The sequence below is a fragment of the Physella acuta genome, unplaced genomic scaffold, assembly GCF_028476545.2.
Source record: "Physella acuta isolate Inbredline_101_S28 unplaced genomic scaffold, ASM2847654v3 ptg000073l, whole genome shotgun sequence".
NCBI lineage: Eukaryota > Metazoa > Mollusca > Gastropoda > Physidae > Physella > Physella acuta.
The window spans coordinates 241,501-261,848 of record NW_026731593.1 but is presented as its reverse complement, the minus strand read 5'-3'; the positions used below and the strand labels follow the sequence as shown (position 1 = coordinate 261,848).

General features: G+C 36.4%; 1 protein-coding gene across 1 annotated transcript; it reads left to right on the top strand.

Moving 5' to 3' along the window:
• Window positions 1-15,782: 15,782 nt before the first annotated feature.
• On the top strand, window positions 15,783-19,325 carry LOC131952711 (uncharacterized). The gene is made up of 2 exons (XM_059315509.1): window positions 15,783-15,914; window positions 16,935-19,325. Exon 2 carries the CDS (start codon window positions 16,964-16,966, stop codon window positions 18,731-18,733), a length of 1,770 nt encoding a protein of 589 aa, XP_059171492.1. The 5' UTR covers window positions 15,783-15,914; window positions 16,935-16,963; the 3' UTR covers window positions 18,734-19,325.
• The last annotated feature ends 1,023 nt before the right edge of the window (window positions 19,326-20,348 follow it).

The window sequence follows — 20,348 nt, the reverse complement described above, 5'->3', positions numbered from 1 at the left end:
AACACGAAGGCCGGTGACGGTTGGCCGAAAAGTCTACGGAGAAGGGGTCAAAACTGACCTCGACTGACCGGCGCCTTATATGGGCTATATTACGAAAAAAAATTTCCTCCGACGACCCCCCTTGAAATTTTGTGAGGTGGTAGGAGAACGCCTTGGGGTGTCACAAAAAACTCGCCATGTCCGGGAAAAATCGGGAAATGGGTCAAAACTGACCAGTCGTATTTCCCTATATAATCTTTGTATTTTATGGGAAAAACAGAGGGTCATTTCAAAACGGATTTTAGGGCACTTACCCTGTTTACATCTGGCTAATTTTTGGCATGTTTATAGGTAAATGGCTTGACCGTAGGGCAGACCTGTCGGTCTTACTCAAAGCCCTCGAAGAGGGCTAAAAAGTGACCGCGAGTGAAATTCTCTTTATATGAGCTCTATTACGAAAAAAAATTTCCTCCGACGACCCCCCTTGATATTTTGTGAGGTGGTAGGAGAACGCCTTGGGGTGTCACAAAAAACTCGCCATGTCCGGGAAAAATCGGGAAATGGGTCAAAACTGACCAGTCGTATTTCCCTATATAATCTTTGTATTTTATGGGAAAAACGGAGGGTCATTTCAAAACGGATTTTAGGGCACTTACCCTCTTTACATCTGGCTAATTTTTGGCATGTTTATAGGAAAATGGCCTGACCGTAGGGCAGACCTGTCGGTCTTACTCAAAACCCTCGACGAGGGCTAAAAAGTGACCGCGAGTGAAATTCTCTTTATATGAGCTCTATTACGAAAATAAATTTCCTCCGACGACCCCCCTTGATATTTTGTGAGGTGGTAGAAGAACACCTAGGGGTTTCATAAAAAACTCGGCAATTCTGGGAAAACTTCGTAAAGCGGTCAAAACTGACCAGTTGTATTTCCCTATATAATCTTTGTATTTTATGGGAAAAACAGAGGGTCATTTCAACGCAGACTTTAGGGTACTTAAGCTCAGTATATCTGGCTAATTTTTTGCATGTTCCTAGGACAATGGCTTGACCTTTAGGGAAAACTGTCGGTTACACTCAAAGCCCTCGACGAGGGCTAAAAAGTGACCGCGAGTGAAATTCTCTTTATATGAGCTCTATTACGAAAAAAAATTTCCTCCGACGACCCCCCTTGATATTTTGTGAGGTGGTAGAAGAACACCTAGGGGTGTCACAAAAAACTCGGCATATCTGGGAAAACTTCGTAAAGCGGTCAAAACTGACCAGTTGTATTTCCCTATATAATCTTTGTATTTTATGGGAAAAACAGAGGGTCATTTCAACGCAGACTTTAGGGTACTTAAGCTCAGTATATCTGGCTAATTTTTTGCATGTTCCTAGGACAATGGCTTGACCTTTAGGGAAAACTGTCGGTTACACTCAAAGCCCTCGACGAGGGCTAAAAAGTGACCGCGAGTGAAATTCTCTTTATATGAGCTCTATTACGAAAAAAAATTTCCTCCGACGACCCCCCTTGATATTTTGTGAGGTGGTAGAAGAACACCTAGGGGTGTCACAAAAAACTCGGCATATCTGGGAAAACTTCGTAAAGCGGTCAAAACTGACCAGTTGTATTTCCCTATATAATCTTTGTATTTTATGGGAAAAACAGAGGGTCATTTCAACGCAGACTTTAGGGTACTTAAGCTCAGTATATTTGGCTAATTTTTTGCATGTTCCTAGGACAATGGCTTGACCTTTAGGGAAAACTGTCGGTTACACTCAAAGCCCTCGACGAGGGCTAAAAGGTGACCGCGAGTGAAATTCTCTTTATATGAGCTCTATTACGAAAAAAAATTTCCTCCGACGACCCCCCTTGATATTTTGTGAGGTGGTAGAAGAACACCTAGGGGTTTCATAAAAAACTCGGCAATTCTGGGAAAACTTCGTAAAGCGGTCAAAACTGACCAGTTGTATTTCCCTATATAATCTTTGTATTTTATGGGAAAAACAGAGGGTCATTTCAACGCAGACTTTAGGGTACTTAAGCTCAGTATATCTGGCTAATTTTTTGCATGTTCCTAGGACAATGGCTTGACCTTTAGGGAAAACTGTCGGTTACACTCAAAGCCCTCGAAGAGGGCTAAAAAGTGACCGCGAGTGAAATTCTCTTTATATGAGCTCTATTACGAAAAATTTTTTCCTCCGACGACCCCCCTTGATATTTTGTGAGGTGGTAGGAGAACGCCTTGGGGTGTCACAAAAAACTCGGCATATCTGGGAAAACTTCGTAAAGGGGTCAAAACTGACCAGTTGTATTTCCCTATATAATCTTTGTATTTTATGGGAAAAACAGAGGGTCATTTGAAAACGGGTTTTAGGGCACTTACCCTCTTTACATCTGGCTAATTTTTTGCATACTCTTAGGTAAATGGCTTGACCTTTAGGGAAAACTGTCGGTTTGACTAAAAGCCATCGACGAGGGCTAAAAAGTGACCGCGAGTGAAATTCTCTTTATATGAGCTCTATTACGAAAAAAAATTTCCTCCGACGACCCCCCTTGAAATTTTGTGAGGTGGTAGGAGAACACCTTGCGGTGTCACAAAAAACTCGGCATATCTGGGAAAACTTCGTAAAGGGGTCAAAACTGACCAGTTGTATTTACCTATATAATCTTTGTATTTTATGGGAAAAACAGAGGGTCATTTGAAAACGGGTTTTAGGGCACTTACCCTCTTTACATCTGGCTAATTTTTTGCATACTCTTAGGTAAATGGTTTGACCTTTAGGGAAAACTGTCGGTTTGACTCAAAGCCCTCGAGGAGGGCTAAAAAGTGACCGCGAGTGAAATTCTCTTTATATGAGCTCTATTACGAAAAAAAATTTCCTCCGACGACCCCCCTTGAAATTTTGTGAGGTGGTAGGAGAACACCTTGCGGTGTCACAAAAAACTCGGCATATCTGGGAAAACTTCGTAAAGGGGTCAAAACTGACCAGTTGTATTTACCTATATAATCTTTGTATTTTATGGGAAAAACAGAGGGTCATTTGAAAACGGGTTTTAGGGCACTTACCCTCTTTACATCTGGCTAATTTTTTGCATACTCTTAGGTAAATGGTTTGACCTTTAGGGAAAACTGTCGGTTTGACTCAAAGCCCTCGACGAGGGCTAAAAAGTGACCGCGAGTGAAATTCTCTTTATATGAGCTCTATTACGAAAAAAAATTTCCTCCGACGACCCCCCTTGAAATTTTGTGAGGTTGTAGGAGAATGCCTTGGGGTGTCACAAAAAACTCGCCATATCTGGGAAAACTTCGTAAAGGGGTCAAAACTGACCAGTTGTATTTCCCTATATAATCTTTGTATTTTATGGGAAAAACAGAGGGTCATTTCAACGCAGACTTTAGGGTACTTAAGCTCAGTATATCTGGCTAATTTTTTGCATGCTCCTAGGTCAATGGCTTGACCTTTAGGGAAAACTGTCGGTTACACTCAAAGCCCTCGACGAGGGCTAAAAAGTGACCGCGAGTGAAATTCTCTTTATATGAGCTCTATTACGAAATTTTTTTTCCTCCGACGACCCCCCTTGATATTTTGTGAGGTAGTAGAAGAACACATAGGGGTGTCACAAAAAACTCGGCATATCTGGGAAAACTTCGTAAAGCGGTCAATACTGACCAGTTGTATTTCCCTATATAATCTTTGTATTTTATGGGAAAAACAGAGGGTCATTTCAACGCAGACTTTAGGGTACTTAAGCTCAGTATATCTGGCTAATTTTTTGCATGCTCCTAGGTCAATGGCTTGACCTTTAGGGAAAACTGTCGGTTACACTCAAAGCCCTCGACGAGGGCTAAAAAGTGACCGCGAGTGAAATTCTCTTCATATGAGCTCTATTACGAAAAAAAATTTCCTCCGACGACCCCCCTTGATATTTTGTGAGGTGGTAGAAGAACACCTAGGGGTTTAATAAAAAACTCGGCAATTCTGGGAAAACTTCGTAAAGCGGTCAAAACTGACCAGTTGTATTTCCCTATATAATCTTTGTATTTTATGGGAAAAACAGGGAAATTTTAACACAATTTTTAGGTTACTTAATGTCTGTACATCATGCTAAGTTTTTGCATACACTACTATAGATGACTAGGCCGTATGGAAAAACTGTTGGTCAGACTCAAAGCCCTCGACGAGGGCTAAAAGATGATCTTGAGTGAAATTCTCCTTATATGAGATATATATATATATATATATATATATATATATATATATAAATAAATTGACGAACGATCCCCTTAATATTATGTGACGTCGTAGACCGACCATGGAGGGTAACAAAAAAACTTTATTCCCGTCGGAAACAGCCATTATAGTCGTTAAATAAGTTCATATAACGTAATTTCTTATATAAGCAAACAATATAAGTAAACAATGACATACGTCATACGTTCAGTTTTCAAGGGAGGTAACGTTTTTAAAATTATTATTTTTCAAATAATTGTATACTATTTTAAACAGAAACAGAAAATGACGAAGTATAGCATTTGTTTTAGTACAAAATTAAGTTGTTAATTTAGTTAAGTATGTTAATTAAATTAATTAATTAATTTCAAAAGGCAATGTAATATAAACTATGAGATATACTGTTCATGAAACCTGTGTAGTTCTAATTCCATTTTAGTTATACATTGCGTACTTTCCAAAAATTCGCTACGAATCTGCATGTAAATGACTAACAAAAACTTTTTTTCTAAAGTTAGCATTACTGTTTAAATTAAACTTATTAAACTTATTAAAGCACTCCACACCCAATCCATCGCTAAATAATTAAGTATTCAAATTCTCAAATGCCTTTTAAAAACCTAAGCGAAGCTAGGCAGTATGCCTAGTCTATATATATAAATCAAAGTGGTCGGGTGCCCGATAGGGCACTTCCCGGCGCCGCAGGCGCGTCAAATTTGGCACGAAGGTGCCTTATGGCGATAGAACACGAGGGCCGGTGACGGTTCGGCAAAAAGTCTACGGAGAGAGGGTCAAAACTGACCTCGACTGACCGGCGCCTTATATGGGCTATATTACGAAAAAAAAATTCCTCCGACGACCCCCCTTGAAATTTTGTGAGGTGGTAGGAGAACACCTTGGGGTGTCACAAAAAACTCGACATATCTGGGAAAACTTCGTAAAGGGGTCAAAACTGACCAGTTGTATTTCCCTATATAATCTTTGTATTTTATGGGAAAAACAGAGGGTCATTTCAACGCAGACTTTAGGGTACTTAAGCTCAGTATATCTGGCTAATTTTTTGCATGCTCCTAGGTCAATGGCTTGACCTTTAGGGAAAACTGTCGGTTACACTCAAAGCCCTCGACGAGGGCTAAAAAGTGACCGCGAGTGAAATTCTCTTTATATGAGCTCTATTACGAAAAAAAAATTCCTCCGACGACCCCCCTTGATATTTTGTGAGGTGGTAGGAGAACACCTTGGGGTGTCACAAAAAACTCGGCATATCTGGGAAAACTTCGTAAAGGGGTCAAAACTGACCAGTTGTATTTCCCTATATAATCTTTGTATTTTATGGGAAAAACAGAGGGTCATTTCAACGCAGACTTTAGGGTACTTAAGCTCAGTATATCTGGCTAATTTTTTGCATGCACCTAGGTCAATGGCTTGACCTTTAGGGAAAACTGTCGGTTACACTCAAAGCCCTCGACGAGGGCTAAAAAGTGACCGCGAGTGAAATTCTCTTTATATGAGCTCTATTACGAAAAAAAAATTCCTCCGACGACCCCCCTTGATATTTTGTGAGGTGGTAGGAGAACACCTTGGGGTGTCACAAAAAACTCGGCATATCTGGGAAAACTTCGTAAAGGGGTCAAAACTGACCAGTTGTATTTCCCTATATAATCTTTGTATTTTATGGGAAAAACAGAGGGTCATTTCAACGCAGACTTTAGGGTACTTAAGCTCAGTATATCTGGCTAATTTTTTGCATGCTCCTAGGACAATGGCTTGACCTTTAGGGAAAACTGTCGGTTACACTCAAAGCCCTCGACGAGGGCTAAAAAGTGACCGCGAGTGAAATTCTCTTTATATGAGCTCTATTACGAAAAAAAAATTCCTCCGACGACCCCCCTTGATATTTTGTGAGGTGGTAGGAGAACGCCTTGGGGTGTCACAAAAAACTCGCCATGTCCGGGAAAAATCGGGAAATGGGTCAAAACTGACCAGTCGTATTTCCCTATATAATCTTTGTATTTTATGGGGAAAACAGAGGGTCATTTCAAAACGGATTTTATGGCACTTACCCTCTTTACATCTGGCTCAGTTTTGGCATGCTTATAGGTCAATGGCTTGACCTTTAGGGAAAACTGTCGGTTACACTCAAAGCCCTCGACGAGGGCTAAAAAGTGACCGCGAGTGAAATTCTCTTTATATGAGCTCTATTACGAAAAAAAAATTCCTCCGACGACCCCCCTTGAAATTTTGTGAGGTGGTAGGAGAATACCTTGGGGTGTCACAAAAAACTCGGCATATCTGGGAAAACTTCGTAAAGGGGTCAAAACTGACCAGTTGTATTTCCCTATATAATCTTTGTATTTTATGGGAAAAACAGAGGGTCATTTCAACGCAGACTTTAGGGTACTTAAGCTCAGTATATCTGGCTAATTTTTTGCATGCTCCTAGGACAATGGCTTGACCTTTAGGGAAAACTGTCGGTTACACTCAAAGCCCTCAACGAGGGATAAAAAGTGACCGCGAGTGAAATTCTCTTTATATGAGCTCTATTACGAAAAAAAAATTCCTCCGACGACCCCCCTTGAAATTTTGTGAGGTGGTAGGAGAACACCTTGGGGTGTCACAAAAAACTCGGCATATCTGGGAAAACTTCGTAAAGGGGTCAAAACTGACCAGTTGTATTTCCCTATATAATCTTTGTATTTTATGGGAAAAACAGAGGGTCATTTCAACGCAGACTTTAGGATACTTAAGCTCAGTATATCTGGCTAATTTTTTGCATGCACCTAGGTCCATGGCTTGACCTTTAGGGAAAACTGTCGGTTACACTCAAAGCCCTCGACGAGGGCTAAAAAGTGACCGCGAGTGAAATTCTCTTTATATGAGCTCTATTACGAAAAAAAAATTCCTCTGACGACCCTCTTGATATTTTGTGAGGTGGTAGAAGAACACCTAGGGGTGTCACAAAAAACTCGCCATGTCCGGCAAAATTCGTTAAATGAGTCAAAACTGACCAGTCGTATTTCCCTATATAATCTTTGTATTTTATGGGAAAAACAGAGGGTAATTTTAAAACGGATTTTAGGGCACTTACCCTCTTTACATCTGGCTAATTTTTTGTATACACCTCTATAGATGACTACGCCGTATGGAAAAACTGTTGGTCAGCCTTAAAACCCTCTAAGAGGGCTAAAATTGACCGCGAGTGAAATTCTTATTATACAAGATTTGGTCATTTGGTCTCTGAACAGGGGAGGTAACTTCTTAATGTAATAATTTGTAAACATTTTGTATACTCTTTTTAAGAAAAAAAAACAAAAATCATAATGTATAGCATTGTTTTAAATAAATATTTTGTTATAAATTAAGCTTTGCATTGTACTGAAATTTTAAAAATTAATCACGAAAGTAATTTATTTTAATATTTGATTGATACTATTAAGAAACCCCTTGCAATTCTAATAACCGTGTGAGTAATAAGTTTGCGAATATTCCATCAATATTTCTGTACTACTGAGTTACCCCACTGTATAGATTTAGGCCCTAAGAATTAAACATAGCAGCAAATCACCTATTAATTAATCATTCAATTCCTCATTTTTTTTAAAACCTAAGCAAAGCTAGGCAGTATGCCTAGTTCTTATATAAAACAACAGGGGATGGGAACTCGGGATATAGTTATGATTTTTAATCCATTTTAAATATTTAAACTTTTTAAAATAGAATAGAGTCTCATATAATAATTATTAGTACTTTATAAATTTACATGAGTTTTTTTGAGAAATCTGAATAGTGTAAATTAGTACTTCCGGTCAACGGAAATTACTCAAAATTGGACAGTAGGTAGAGCATTAGATCTTTTACTGACGTGTGAAATATCATTTATCTATCTGAAATAGTACTCAAGTTACAGGCTTTTGAAAAATTCAAAGTAGGAAAAGTACCACTTCCGGTTATCGGAAATCGCCCAAAAGTTGATAGGGATCTACGATTTTGATAAAATACTTATATATGAAATTTCATAACCTAGCTGTAACGGTACTCAAGTTATCGTGTTTACACACACACACACAGACACACACACACAGACACACAGACATACGGACAAGATTGCAAAATAATGTTTTTCCGTATCAGTGAGGTGTAAAAAGTCGAGATGTGCAAAAATCTCAATTTTTTCTGTACAACTACAAGACTTTCCAGGGGCGGAACTACAGTGCCGCCAGACCCCGCAATGCGGGGGGGCCCACGCCATTTAGGGGCCCACGGCCGACCATAAAAAAATTGTTATAGTTGCATTTTTGACTTAATGTTTGTTTTGTAAAAAACATTACCGTAGCTGCGGTTGGATTATCTTTATTCTATAGACACCACCCCACGCTCATTTTTCCTTCGTTTTTAAACCACTGTGAAAGCCGAGTCCTCTCTCTCCTACAATCAAACTTAGCAAAGATAAGCAAACGTTCAAACCACTTCTTTGACATTTCCCTTTTTTAAATAGTCAAATAATGATGCTCATAAGCCTCTTTTTAATATATTTGTACTAAACAAATAAAAAAGCAATTACTTCTCTTTATTTTTATTTGTTTATAAATTACTTACTAAAGAATGACACCGTATAAAAAGAAAATGTATTTAAAATTAATAAAATAAATACAAAAAAACATAAAAATAAACATGACACGAGACACCATTATTTACATAAAGCTTTCATGTTTTATATTCTTTTGACCAATGTAGGTTGATGTGTCTATATCAGAGACATTATAAAACTGATTTACACACATGACATGATATTGTAATTTGTTTTAATTTAAGAAAAAACACGTATTTCTCATAACACGAACAGCCCAGCAATAAGTATCCTATGTTCGTTTTCTGTGTTTGAGTATATATAAATATATATATATATATATATATATATATATATATATATATATATATATATATATATATATATATATATATATATATATATATATATATATATATATATATATATATATATATATATATATCTAATATATAAAGCTCAGTTCTGTAACGTGTGGCAAAAAAAAAGTTTGTCGTTGACAGTTCTACGGATTTAAGTGTTAGATTTTTTATCGTGCTCAAAGTCTAAATTTACGAGTCAAAAAATTACCATTGAAAGTCTTTAAAAACAATTTTCATTCTATTTACTTAGAAGAATAATTTTCAATTATGAACGCGACATAAAATTTTTAAAAAGTGTATCGACGTTTATAAAATTTCTAAAATTGTGTCGGAAATGTATTGACTGCAAAGTTACTTCCCTTTAATGAAAAATAAATCCTTAAGAAGAGAGAATTAACATTTTATTACTTTGTTTTTGGTGTTAAGAAAAAAAAAAATAATTACACAATTAGCGGGGATTGATTAAGTGCAATGTCGTTAGGTATTTTTAACACTGCCTTTTATTTATTCTATACACTGAACATACTGTTCAATAATTATTATTTTTTTTTAAAAATCAATAACATTTAATAAGCCAGGTCCTACAAATCATATACGTTTATTTCTTTCCATTTACGGATAAGCTTGGAGTATTATCATTTTTGTTCACTAAATTGAAACAGGCGCGTCCGCCGGCGCCCCTGCACGGTTTGATTTGGCACCCTGAGCGCTATGCTGCATAATTTTGTTTTAAACAGTGCGATAGACTATGGATAAGAAAGGTTACTATAGTCTTTAAGTGAATCAAATCCGGGCGTCCTCCGGCACCCCGACAGGGTGCTATTTGGCGCCCCGGGCCTTCCGGTGTACGCTATGGTATCTACGTTCGCGTGAGTTCAAAAGACTATAAATAAGTTATGCACTATAGGCGTTTACTAAGTTCAATCAGGCGGTGACGTCATGGTGCGTCCTCTGGCGCCCAGACAGGGTGCTTTTTGGGGTCCCGGGCCTCCCGCGTTCGGTTTCGCGCCTACGTTCATTAAAGTGAGTGCAAAAGACTATGAATAAGTTGGGGTACTATAGTCGTTTATTAAGTTGATTCAGCCCCGTGAGCACTTTGCGTTTATATTCGCGTTAGTGTTTTCTTTGTGTTTAGGTTGGGTTTGCGTTAGTGGTTGCGTTTTGATTTGGTTCGTTTTTGTTCTTTCTTTTTTCGTTTTCGTTTGTGTTTTATTTTCATTGGGTTTGTGTTTGTATTTGTGTTTGAGGTCTGTTTTGCGTTTGGATTTGGTTTGTTTTCGTTTGTTTTTTCTTTTGTGTTTTTTTTCTTTGGGTTTGTGGTTGGTTTTGCGTTTGTATTTGGTTTGTTTTCGTTTGTTTTTTCGTTTGTGTTTTTTTCTTTGGGTTTGTGGTTGGTTTTGCATTTGGATTTGGTTTGTTTTCGTTTGCTTTTTCGTTTGTTTTTTTTCTTTGTGTTCGTATTGGTGTTTGTGGTTGTGGTTGGTTTGTTGTAAGTTTTTGTTTTCGTTTGTCTTTGTAATTGTGTTAGCGTTATGTTTGCGTTTTGTTGTTTTGGTTTTGGTTGGTTGTGGTTTGGGAGGGCTATGCCGGGTTTATAATGATTACTAAACACACAGGTGATGGTCTTTAACAGAAAGGTTTTTCACAGAAGCCAGAGCAGGGCCTGGCCGGGACGGCTAGTATATATATATATATATATATATATATATATATATATATATATATATACATATATAGGCCTATATATTTAAATGGGGGGGGGGGACTAACATTTTTTTTGCGGGGTGGCCCCCTTTTTCTAGTTCCGCCACTGAGACTTTCTCTATACTTCGTATATACGAGAAAGTAAAAAGGGCATCAAAGCGCCGATGTTCTTCTATCCATCAGTACCCAAGCTGGGGTGGTCTCAGCTACTTTTGCTAAAGCCTTGTTGTAAAACACTCAAGGGAGAGAATTCAAATCATACATGTTTACTATCACATATTTTGTAAAAATAAAGTAAGTAAACATACATAAAACCAAAAGTATTGTTAATATATTCTTTCTGATTATTTACAGAATACAGGATAGTACAAAATAGTAGTTCTACAATTACAAATAAACCGGGAGTGATCTCCCCTAAACTTTCTGGAATATTCTTATAGTCTTATATGAAACAACAGGGGATGGCAACTCGGGATATAGACATAATTTTACAAACTTTTATTTAAATCACTTCCTCGTCAGTCTGTCGTCAGTCTATCTGTCTAGATCGAAACGCCCGAGCGATACGGCTCTACCTGGCAGATATGGTTCGTAGTTGGTACAAAGGTCAAGACACGAAGACAATGCAACATGATATTAAATTTGACTTAATTGGATACCTAATTATTTTTTAATCAATTAATTAATATTTTGACCAAATTAGTAGGCAGTCTTATCCAACTACTCCATAAGCGTCATCACGTTCAATAGTACTAAAACATTTCATAAAAAAACTTTTTAATAACAAGCTTTTTTGTAATAATGCACTAAAAGGAGAAAATAAATTATACGCTGCTATTTAAATAACTAGAAAGAAAAGCGTGGGTCTCTTCCTAAATATTAGTAAAGGTATCCTATAGATACTAAAGTGACCCACGCTTTTCTTTATAGTTATTTAAATATTAGTGTATAATTTATTTTTTCCTTTTTAGTGCATTATTACATAAAAGCTTATTATTAAAACTTTTTTTATGAAATGTTTTAAAATCCATTTCTAATTACTTAAACTTTTGAAAATAGAATATAATCTCGTAGAAAAAAGAATTGCACACCAAGTGAATGCCAAATAAAATTAGAGAATTAGATCTTTTACTTACATGTGAAATTTCATTTATCTATCTGAAATAGTACTCAAGTTATAGGCTTTTGAAAAATTCAAAGTAGAAAAAGTTCCACTTCCGGTTATCGGGAATCGCTCAAAAGTTGATACGGAACTACGATTTTGATATAATACTTATATATGATATTTCATCAACCTAGCTGTATCGGTACTTAAGTTATCGTGTTTACACACATACACACACACGGACAAAATTGCAAAGTCCAATTTTTCCTACTCGATTACGCGTAAAGCGCCGAAATTTTAATAAATCTGGATTTAGAATTTTTGCCCGATTAAAATAAGTCCCCTATACTCCGTTTATGAAGAAGTACTGAGAAGTAAAACGGTGGAAACGGTCAAAATTTCATGTTATTTTTGTGCACTATTACAATACTTTCTCTATACTCTGCATACGAGAAAGTAAAAATTAAGTATGTCTACTCTAGACGGTTGAGAAATAATGTTGGTGTTGTTTATGGAGGTATTTATGTTGTAGTGTTAGTTCACTTCATGCAGTTATTCGTAGTAATGCTTGTTTGACTGTAGCATTGTCAAGTGTAGGGGGTACCCATCTAAGGGTCCCGTTGATTTTGACATATTCATGTAGTGAGAAGTGCAGTGTGTATGGACCATGTGTTTTGGTTGTGTTGTGCTTTGTGGTGACGTCAAAGGCTTGTGAGGAGAAGTACCAGGTGTCGGCTCTGACGTAGTTGAGTAGAAGAATTAGTTACTTGCTGGTGAGTTGTCTGATTATATGACCTCGCAGGTTTGGTTGTCCTCTTGATGTGATAATTACTTGCATTGTAGGCTAGACTATTACAGTTAAATACGATCTGGACATTCTTCTTCAGGTAATTCTAGAGTTACTGTTGTTGACTCTGAAAAGGTGTGGCCCAATTGTTTCATTAACCTTCTTTAGCCGTGGCTCATGCGGCTACTCCCATCGGCTCTCACCTTAGAGGGAATAGTTGAGGGGGAGCAACCCCACTGTCAGTGTTGGAATTAATTGCTTTTTCCACAAAATATACAGTTGATATGGACGCAGTGCCTCTGTAACGAAAGTTTAAATGTGAATAATATATTGCAGATTGGTATGACTTCAACAAATTATAAAATTTACAAATTTTGTCACAATGATAGTGTTATGCATCTCCTTGCTTATTTTCAGCATCTAGGGCCTAAAGGTTTGGGGAACAAATGTCCTCGATTTCTAATAAAATTTATTTATAAAAAATTGTTTGCCTAATAAACAATATCTTTTTTTTTTTTAAATACTTTTATTAGCAATTTAAAACAAGTACATCAACATCAAATTCTTTACATAATTTCGAACATCAAATGTAAACGAAAGGTTTTGCAAATGTACATAATAAATATTTACATGATTTCATGTATGTGAATATACAAAATTGAAAGAGATAACAGTAAAAGGTCAAATGAAAGTGTCAGGAGTCCAGGTGGGGAGTGGAAAGGATAGTGTTCATAGAGGGTGGGGGGGGGTGGTTGGGGAGAGTCAATGGGGCAGTGAAGCATTTTCTATGTAGAGAAACAAATTATGTTGACCAGTTGAAAGGTCGCGTTAAGTTTTCAAGGGTTCACATTTTTTTTTTAATCAATTGTTTTAAACATTTAAATCAGTAATAATAATTTGTTTGATAGTTTTACACAGCATCAAAGATATGAACATCAATTGCATATATAATAATCAAAGAGAGAAAATAAAATGGCAAAAGACTAGACTAAAATAAGGTGTGCTAACTCGGTTTCTCTTCACTGCTCAGTTTACTGTGCTCCGTCCTTAGCTGTGGAGTCAAAAGTTCACATTGTAGCCAGCCATGGACAGAAATAGAAACGACCGTGGGAGAAGTGTCTCTGTAATACTCATACTGATCTATCATTCCAAAAGTGTCCATGACATTAAATTGACCCTTGGCGATGAAGGCACGCTACCTTGAAATATCCGCCTGTCCGGTTGAATGTGTGTGTGTGTGTGGGGGGGGGGAAATGTGTGTGTGTGTGTGGGGGGGGGTGAGGTGTGTATCTCTTTCTACCATTCAGGTTGTGCATTTTAAAAACCTGGGAAAAAGAAGACTGTTCTAGTGTTAATTTACTTGGGGGCTGATAGAGTGATGTTTGGATTGAGACTGTCTAAATTAAGATTAATACTTTATTGATTGCTTTCCTGTACATTTTTTCCCCAGTTAAGTGAGAGTTCCCAGTATATGTCTTAGCTTTGCTTGAAATATTTCTTTTAACTCGATCTCCGTGTATATTGTGAAAAAATATCTGGATTTGTTCCTAATTTGCCATACAGTCGATCTATAAATAGCCGTTGCTACTAGTCTGTTTTCGTCTTCTGTTCTTTGTCTAGTCGTGTTAATTAAATTAAGTGTGATTACTTTATTTGTTGTGGCTGTTTGATTGGTGGTATTTAATATTTTCGCAAGTGTTTGCTTTCTGTACTGATATACAATCTAAATAAATGTGTTTCTCAGTTTCTTGTATATTTTGTTTACACGTTTGACATGTTATTTTAACATTTTGATTTGACTTTGTATTTCGTGAAACTGGAGTTGTATTAAAAATCAATCTGTATGCTACTTCCCTTTCTTTTGGTGTAATACGTTTATTATGTGTATAAACAATATCGCAAACAGCAACAATCTAACTATACTATACATAAGAACTGTTCAACGGATAGTTCTTTTATTTTAAAAGAAAGTAAGGAAATAAAACTACATTGTTCGACATACGGGTAAAAGAGATAAAAATATAATTAAAAATTGAAGGTCATCCTAATTTTCCAAATTTTTGAAACCAATATAATATTCTAACTACCTTTTTGAAGGAACAAAATATTTTAACAATTTTCACCTTAATTATGCATTTTTCTATCAACACAATTAATTTTATTTGAATTATTTCCCCTACAAAGAGGAATACATTTAGTGCCCTTTGATCTTTAAATCACATTATTTCAAGTTTTTCATCTCACGGAGACATGCTGAGAATTGTTGTCAAATGTCGTTTGTATTCACTCGACTTTTAATCTATATTTGTGACTTAACTAATTAGTGGCTGGATTGCTGTTAAATGAGATTTGTTGTGTTGGCATGAGTGTGGCGGTAATCAGGAGCCTTACCTATCATAAAAGATTCAGAGGCGTAGCGAAGGGGGGGGGGGGCAGGGGGGTACATATGTCCCCGGACGCCGACCTTAGGGGGCGCCAAAATGGGTTGGAAAAACAAATTAAAATCTCATTTTAGGTGCAGTTTTGCATTATGAATATAAAAATATATATGGGGGGGGGGTGCAAATGGAAAGTTTGAGGGGGCGGGGGTGCTAATTGAAAATTGAAGGTTTGTTCCCGAGGGGGGCGCCAAATTAATAGTTTGTCCCCGGGCGCCGGGAAGGGTCGCTACGCCACTGAAAAGATTACATGTTTCTTTTCCTACAGTATTTGCATGAAATAGGCCTATATATAAAGTTTATTATTAATCTACTATTTAAAAAAACAGTTTAGCGAGAAGTAATTTAAGTACCCTCTTCACCCTTAAAGTCCACGGTGAAGGTGAAATAGAGTTCACTTGTTTCTGTGATCTCGGCATATGCCGAAAATAGGGGAAGGGGACCAAATTTCCGGGGGGGGGGGCGGCGGGGACACTGGTAAAAGTATGTGAAGAAATGCATGTTGAGATGCATGAAAGAAACTCTGTCCCCGTCCGAATATACACTTCACTACAACGTGTACCACTTTTGCACACCACAGAAGTATTTATAGAACTTAGGAGCGCACCATACTGTCGCAGCGTATCAAACTTTTTACATTCTGACATACTTGAATCGTATGCCATCAAACGTCAAGACTGGATTTTAAAAAATCATGAAAACAACATTAGCGTTTAATTTATAATTAACATATTTATATATTGGATACAATATATTGGTAAGTTATGATAAAATTATGGTTTTCAGCTGCAAATCTATAATAGATCAATGTGCAAACATCAGCATTCGACAGCCTAGTTGAAAAGGGTCTAGAATCTAGTAGTCTGTCACTCTAGATCTGTGTAAACTCACGATGTAGATAAAGCGCAGGTTATTATTCCAGAATAGGTTAGCAGTAAAAAATGTAATTAGTTTTCCGCACCGTTCCGAACTACACCGGAAGGTACTGTAATTATCTTTTTTGAAACACAAAGCGTTTGTAAATTTGGATCCTTCGTTTGTTTTAGTTTTTGTAAATTTAGTCGTCATTTTTTACTAGATCTATAATCTATATCCAAGTGTTGCAAATTATAAATCTACTATTTGTTGATATTTTTGTGCAAGCTGTTTTCATAATTGCTCAATTGTTCAATTACATCAATTAAAGATAAAACCTTAATTTATTACACTAGATTTTTAGCGCAATTTCCATTCTGGAGAATTGCGTTTATTTAATATTTTAACGGTCAAATAAACTATGGTTTACAGTAACTGACGCTGACAAAACTCGACAAAAATTACCAGGTAATTTCTGACGTTGTATCTTGAGATTATGGGACGGTGTGGGCTAGCGGTAATAGAGTTAATCTTTTTTTTCTAGGACACGTCTCATTACTAACCTATTCGTCTACTTGACAACAGTCTTGACCTATCACCTGATGTATTGACACGTCTAATCCCTTTCGTCACTGCCTTCTCTTTCAGCTAATGACGACGTATTTCGTTTTGTCTTTATAAACACGTTAATGTTTTTATTTCACTTATTCTTAGCATTTAAAAAAAAAGATTTGTTCTAAAGCTTCTGATAATGTTTATGTTGAATGTTGTCGTCAACATGCTGAAGCTACTTTTTAAAATACTTGAACAACACATCTTTAAAACGCTGATTGCATGAAATAATCTTTTAAACAGTTTCTCTGTGTTATTGAAGTAACCCTATTGAGTAATTGAAGTAACAAAATCTTTATATTTTTTTTAGGCTTCAATCTTCTACTGTAAAAATAAGAGATGAGCAAAAAATTTGAAAACCCAAAGACAGTTTTGAAAAACACAGACAGCCTCCTACAAGAAAAAGAGTTATTTGATTATTCTGTAAAGGTGGAAGATGAAAACTTTCGATGTCACCGTGTTATTCTGGCAGCGTCGTCACATTTCTTCAGAGCACTTTTTAGATCAAACATGAAGGAAGAGAAAGAGGGTTGTGTAACTCTAAGTGGGATGTCAGCTCCAACGTTTCAATTTATTTTAAAGTCTTTGTACACCGGAGAGGTTGATTTAAGGTCGGACAAGTTTATAGAAGTATGGCAGGCAGCTGATCAACTTCAGGTAGATTTTATTGTGCAAAACTGCGAGGATTTTGCTTGCGAAGTTATCGCGCTTGAAAACTTTGAGGTCATTTTTAAAACCGCCAAAAGTTTAAATTCCAAAAAAGTTTTAGATATTCGGAAAACTTTTCTGCTGGAAAAATTCGATGAAGTTAGTGGAACAGATGTTTTAATGGACCTTGAATTCAATGACTTCAATGAGTTGATTGGCTCTAATGATCTAAAGGTGAGTTCTGAGGATACAGTTCTTGCGACGGTAATGAGGTGGATTGAGTATGTTTCTGAAAACTCCTTAACTAAAGACTGTAATCAAGCTTATTCCGGTATAAATAGCGTGGAAAATACTTTGACAGATTTTGATAGTCTTGATGAGTTCAACGACAGTGAAGTAGAGACAAATGAAAATAAAAGAATCGAAGTGTTGATAACTTTACTGAAGTCTGTAAGGACGTGTCTCGTAACTACCCCACTCTTGAAGCATTTTTTAAAGCATCAGCTAATTGGTAATACTGAAGCTAAAGATATCATTGAAAATGCTGTATTGTATAACACAACACATAACCAGGGACAATGGCTAACTGCATCTATACATCGTGCCTGTGGTGAATTTGAACACTGTGGTCTTGTGTGTATTGATAACAGCAGAATTTATACACTAACCGCGTCTACTGAAGAAATTCACACGTGTGCAGCTAATAGTGCTGTAAATGCGAATGTAGCATTTGTTGTGTTTGACTCGGATTTGTACATGACTGGAAGCAATGCTAAGTTTAAGAGAACCAGCATTCTCTATGTTTTAAGCGGCAAGTCTTGGCAGAAAGTAGCGCACATAAAAGGACGTGAATTGATTTTAGTTTCGTACGAAGATTGCATATTTGCTTTGAACAAGGCGAATACAACAATGTACACAATAACGAAGCAAAAATGCAACACAAAAGTTGAAGAATTTACCAAACTACCGGACAGATTAATTGTGAAACATGCTTTAACTTATAAGAGGAAAATTTTGATTTTTTGTTCAGTGACCGTCAATGGCGTAGAAAAAACATGTGTGCATCAGCTGGACATTCTAACCAAGGAATTAACAGAATTAGAACAATTGAATGGACCAGCTGAACAGATAATAAGTTTCAGTGATGACAACTATACTTACGTTTTACAAACCAATGGAAATTTGTGGTCTATTTGTTTATCAGGAAGCACAGTTTCTTTCAAATATGTGATCAAATTGTGGACCATACATAGGAAGCTACACGGAGCTCTTACCTATAGACAAAAGCTGATTATTTTTGGTCAGAACGCAAACACCGAATCCGCCGAACAAAAACTACAGTATCAGCTCGATGGTTATTTCAACAACATACGTTACTGGGGCCATGATAGTACGTGCTCAAATTTTGTACCTATAATCCTTCCTAAATCTGAATTGGTGCCATATCAAGGTGTTACTTGATTTCATTTTATCCATTCATATTACAAACATATATTCATTAAAACAACTCGCATGTAGTATGTGATGAATTTATATGTCTTATATATTCAGTGACTTTAGACAGATGTTTTACAGTGTTATATTGATTATATTTTCTTACAATGTATGACAACAAACTGGACTTCACAAAAAACAAACACATTTTTTTCCAAGCAGAAATATTTTATATTAGACTTTAGAATTACATTTCAGTCCATTTGAATTTTTGCTGCTTTGTACTAATATTACCATGAACCTGTGTATTCTTTTAAAGAAATGTATGTAAACTAATAAAAATAAAAAATACAAGCAAAATTAGGAATAAGTCCAGCATTATTGAAAGCTTTATTTTTGACAACTATATTCTCATAACTGATGTCTAATTTTACATTCTTCTATAAGTATTTTGGATATATTAGGCAGATTTAAATGTTTATATACTAGTTATGTTATATAATGCTATTCCTTAAACTATAATATGATTATCAAAATAAATATCCATCGAATATACTTTAAAGATTTTCTTCAATGTTGTAAAAGTTTAAATTGTAACACTATATATGAAATTAATGTTTGTACTGCCGTTCTGTTTAATTACAAAGTTGTTTTTTTTAATGTCTGTAAATACATTTATCTGAACAAATATCGCAATTGTCGTATTTGCGAGGGAAGTGGGGGACTTCCACTGCCAACCCCAAAGCACGACCAACTCCCCCCCAAACCCCAAACAAAATAAAACCAACATAGAAAATTAATACTCTTACAATGCTATAATGAAATACGTTGAAATAAACGCTAGACTAAGCTTCAATTGTGTACTATAGCCTTAGGTTACAACTCTGTCTGATGTAACTGCTTAACAGTTTCCACGATCACTTACAGAAGATATGGACGTCCTTGCTTTGCCTTGACAGTACAGCATCAACAGAACTTTAAAACTGCTAACTATGTATGAAACAAAAATGTTTGCTAAAGACCATACGACTATAGACATTTAAACGCTTATAATATGACTAAAATGTTTCAATTTTACTCGCATCAAACCTACATTGAAAAAATAATATCCGCCGATTCGCATCTTGTAGTCCTCCATTTTAATCAAATAAGAAAAACATGCTACATTAGATACACGAGTACAAAAGCGTAGCGAGGGGGGGGGGGACATATGTCCCCGGGCGCCGACCTTAGGGGCGCCAAAATGGGTTGGACAAATACATTGAAAGCTTGAGGGCGGGGGGGGGGTGCAAAACGAAAATTTGAGGGGGGGTGCATATCAAAATGTTGAGGGGGTGCAAATCGAAAGTTCGAGGGGAGGGGGGGGGGGGTGCAAATCGAAATCTTGAGGGGGGGGGGGTGTACAAATCGAAAGTTTGTTCCCGGTCGCTACGCCTCAGCTCGAGTATATTCACTTATACATAAAACTACACGTATTTCCATTTTAATCAAATAAGAAAAAATGGCTGCATTAGATACTCGAGTATGTTCAATTTTATATAAAGCTACATTTATTCAACATAATATTTCATGTACTGGTCTATTACACAATCATAAAGATTGTCCCGTGTCAACATAATATTGTAATCAATGCCAAACTTAT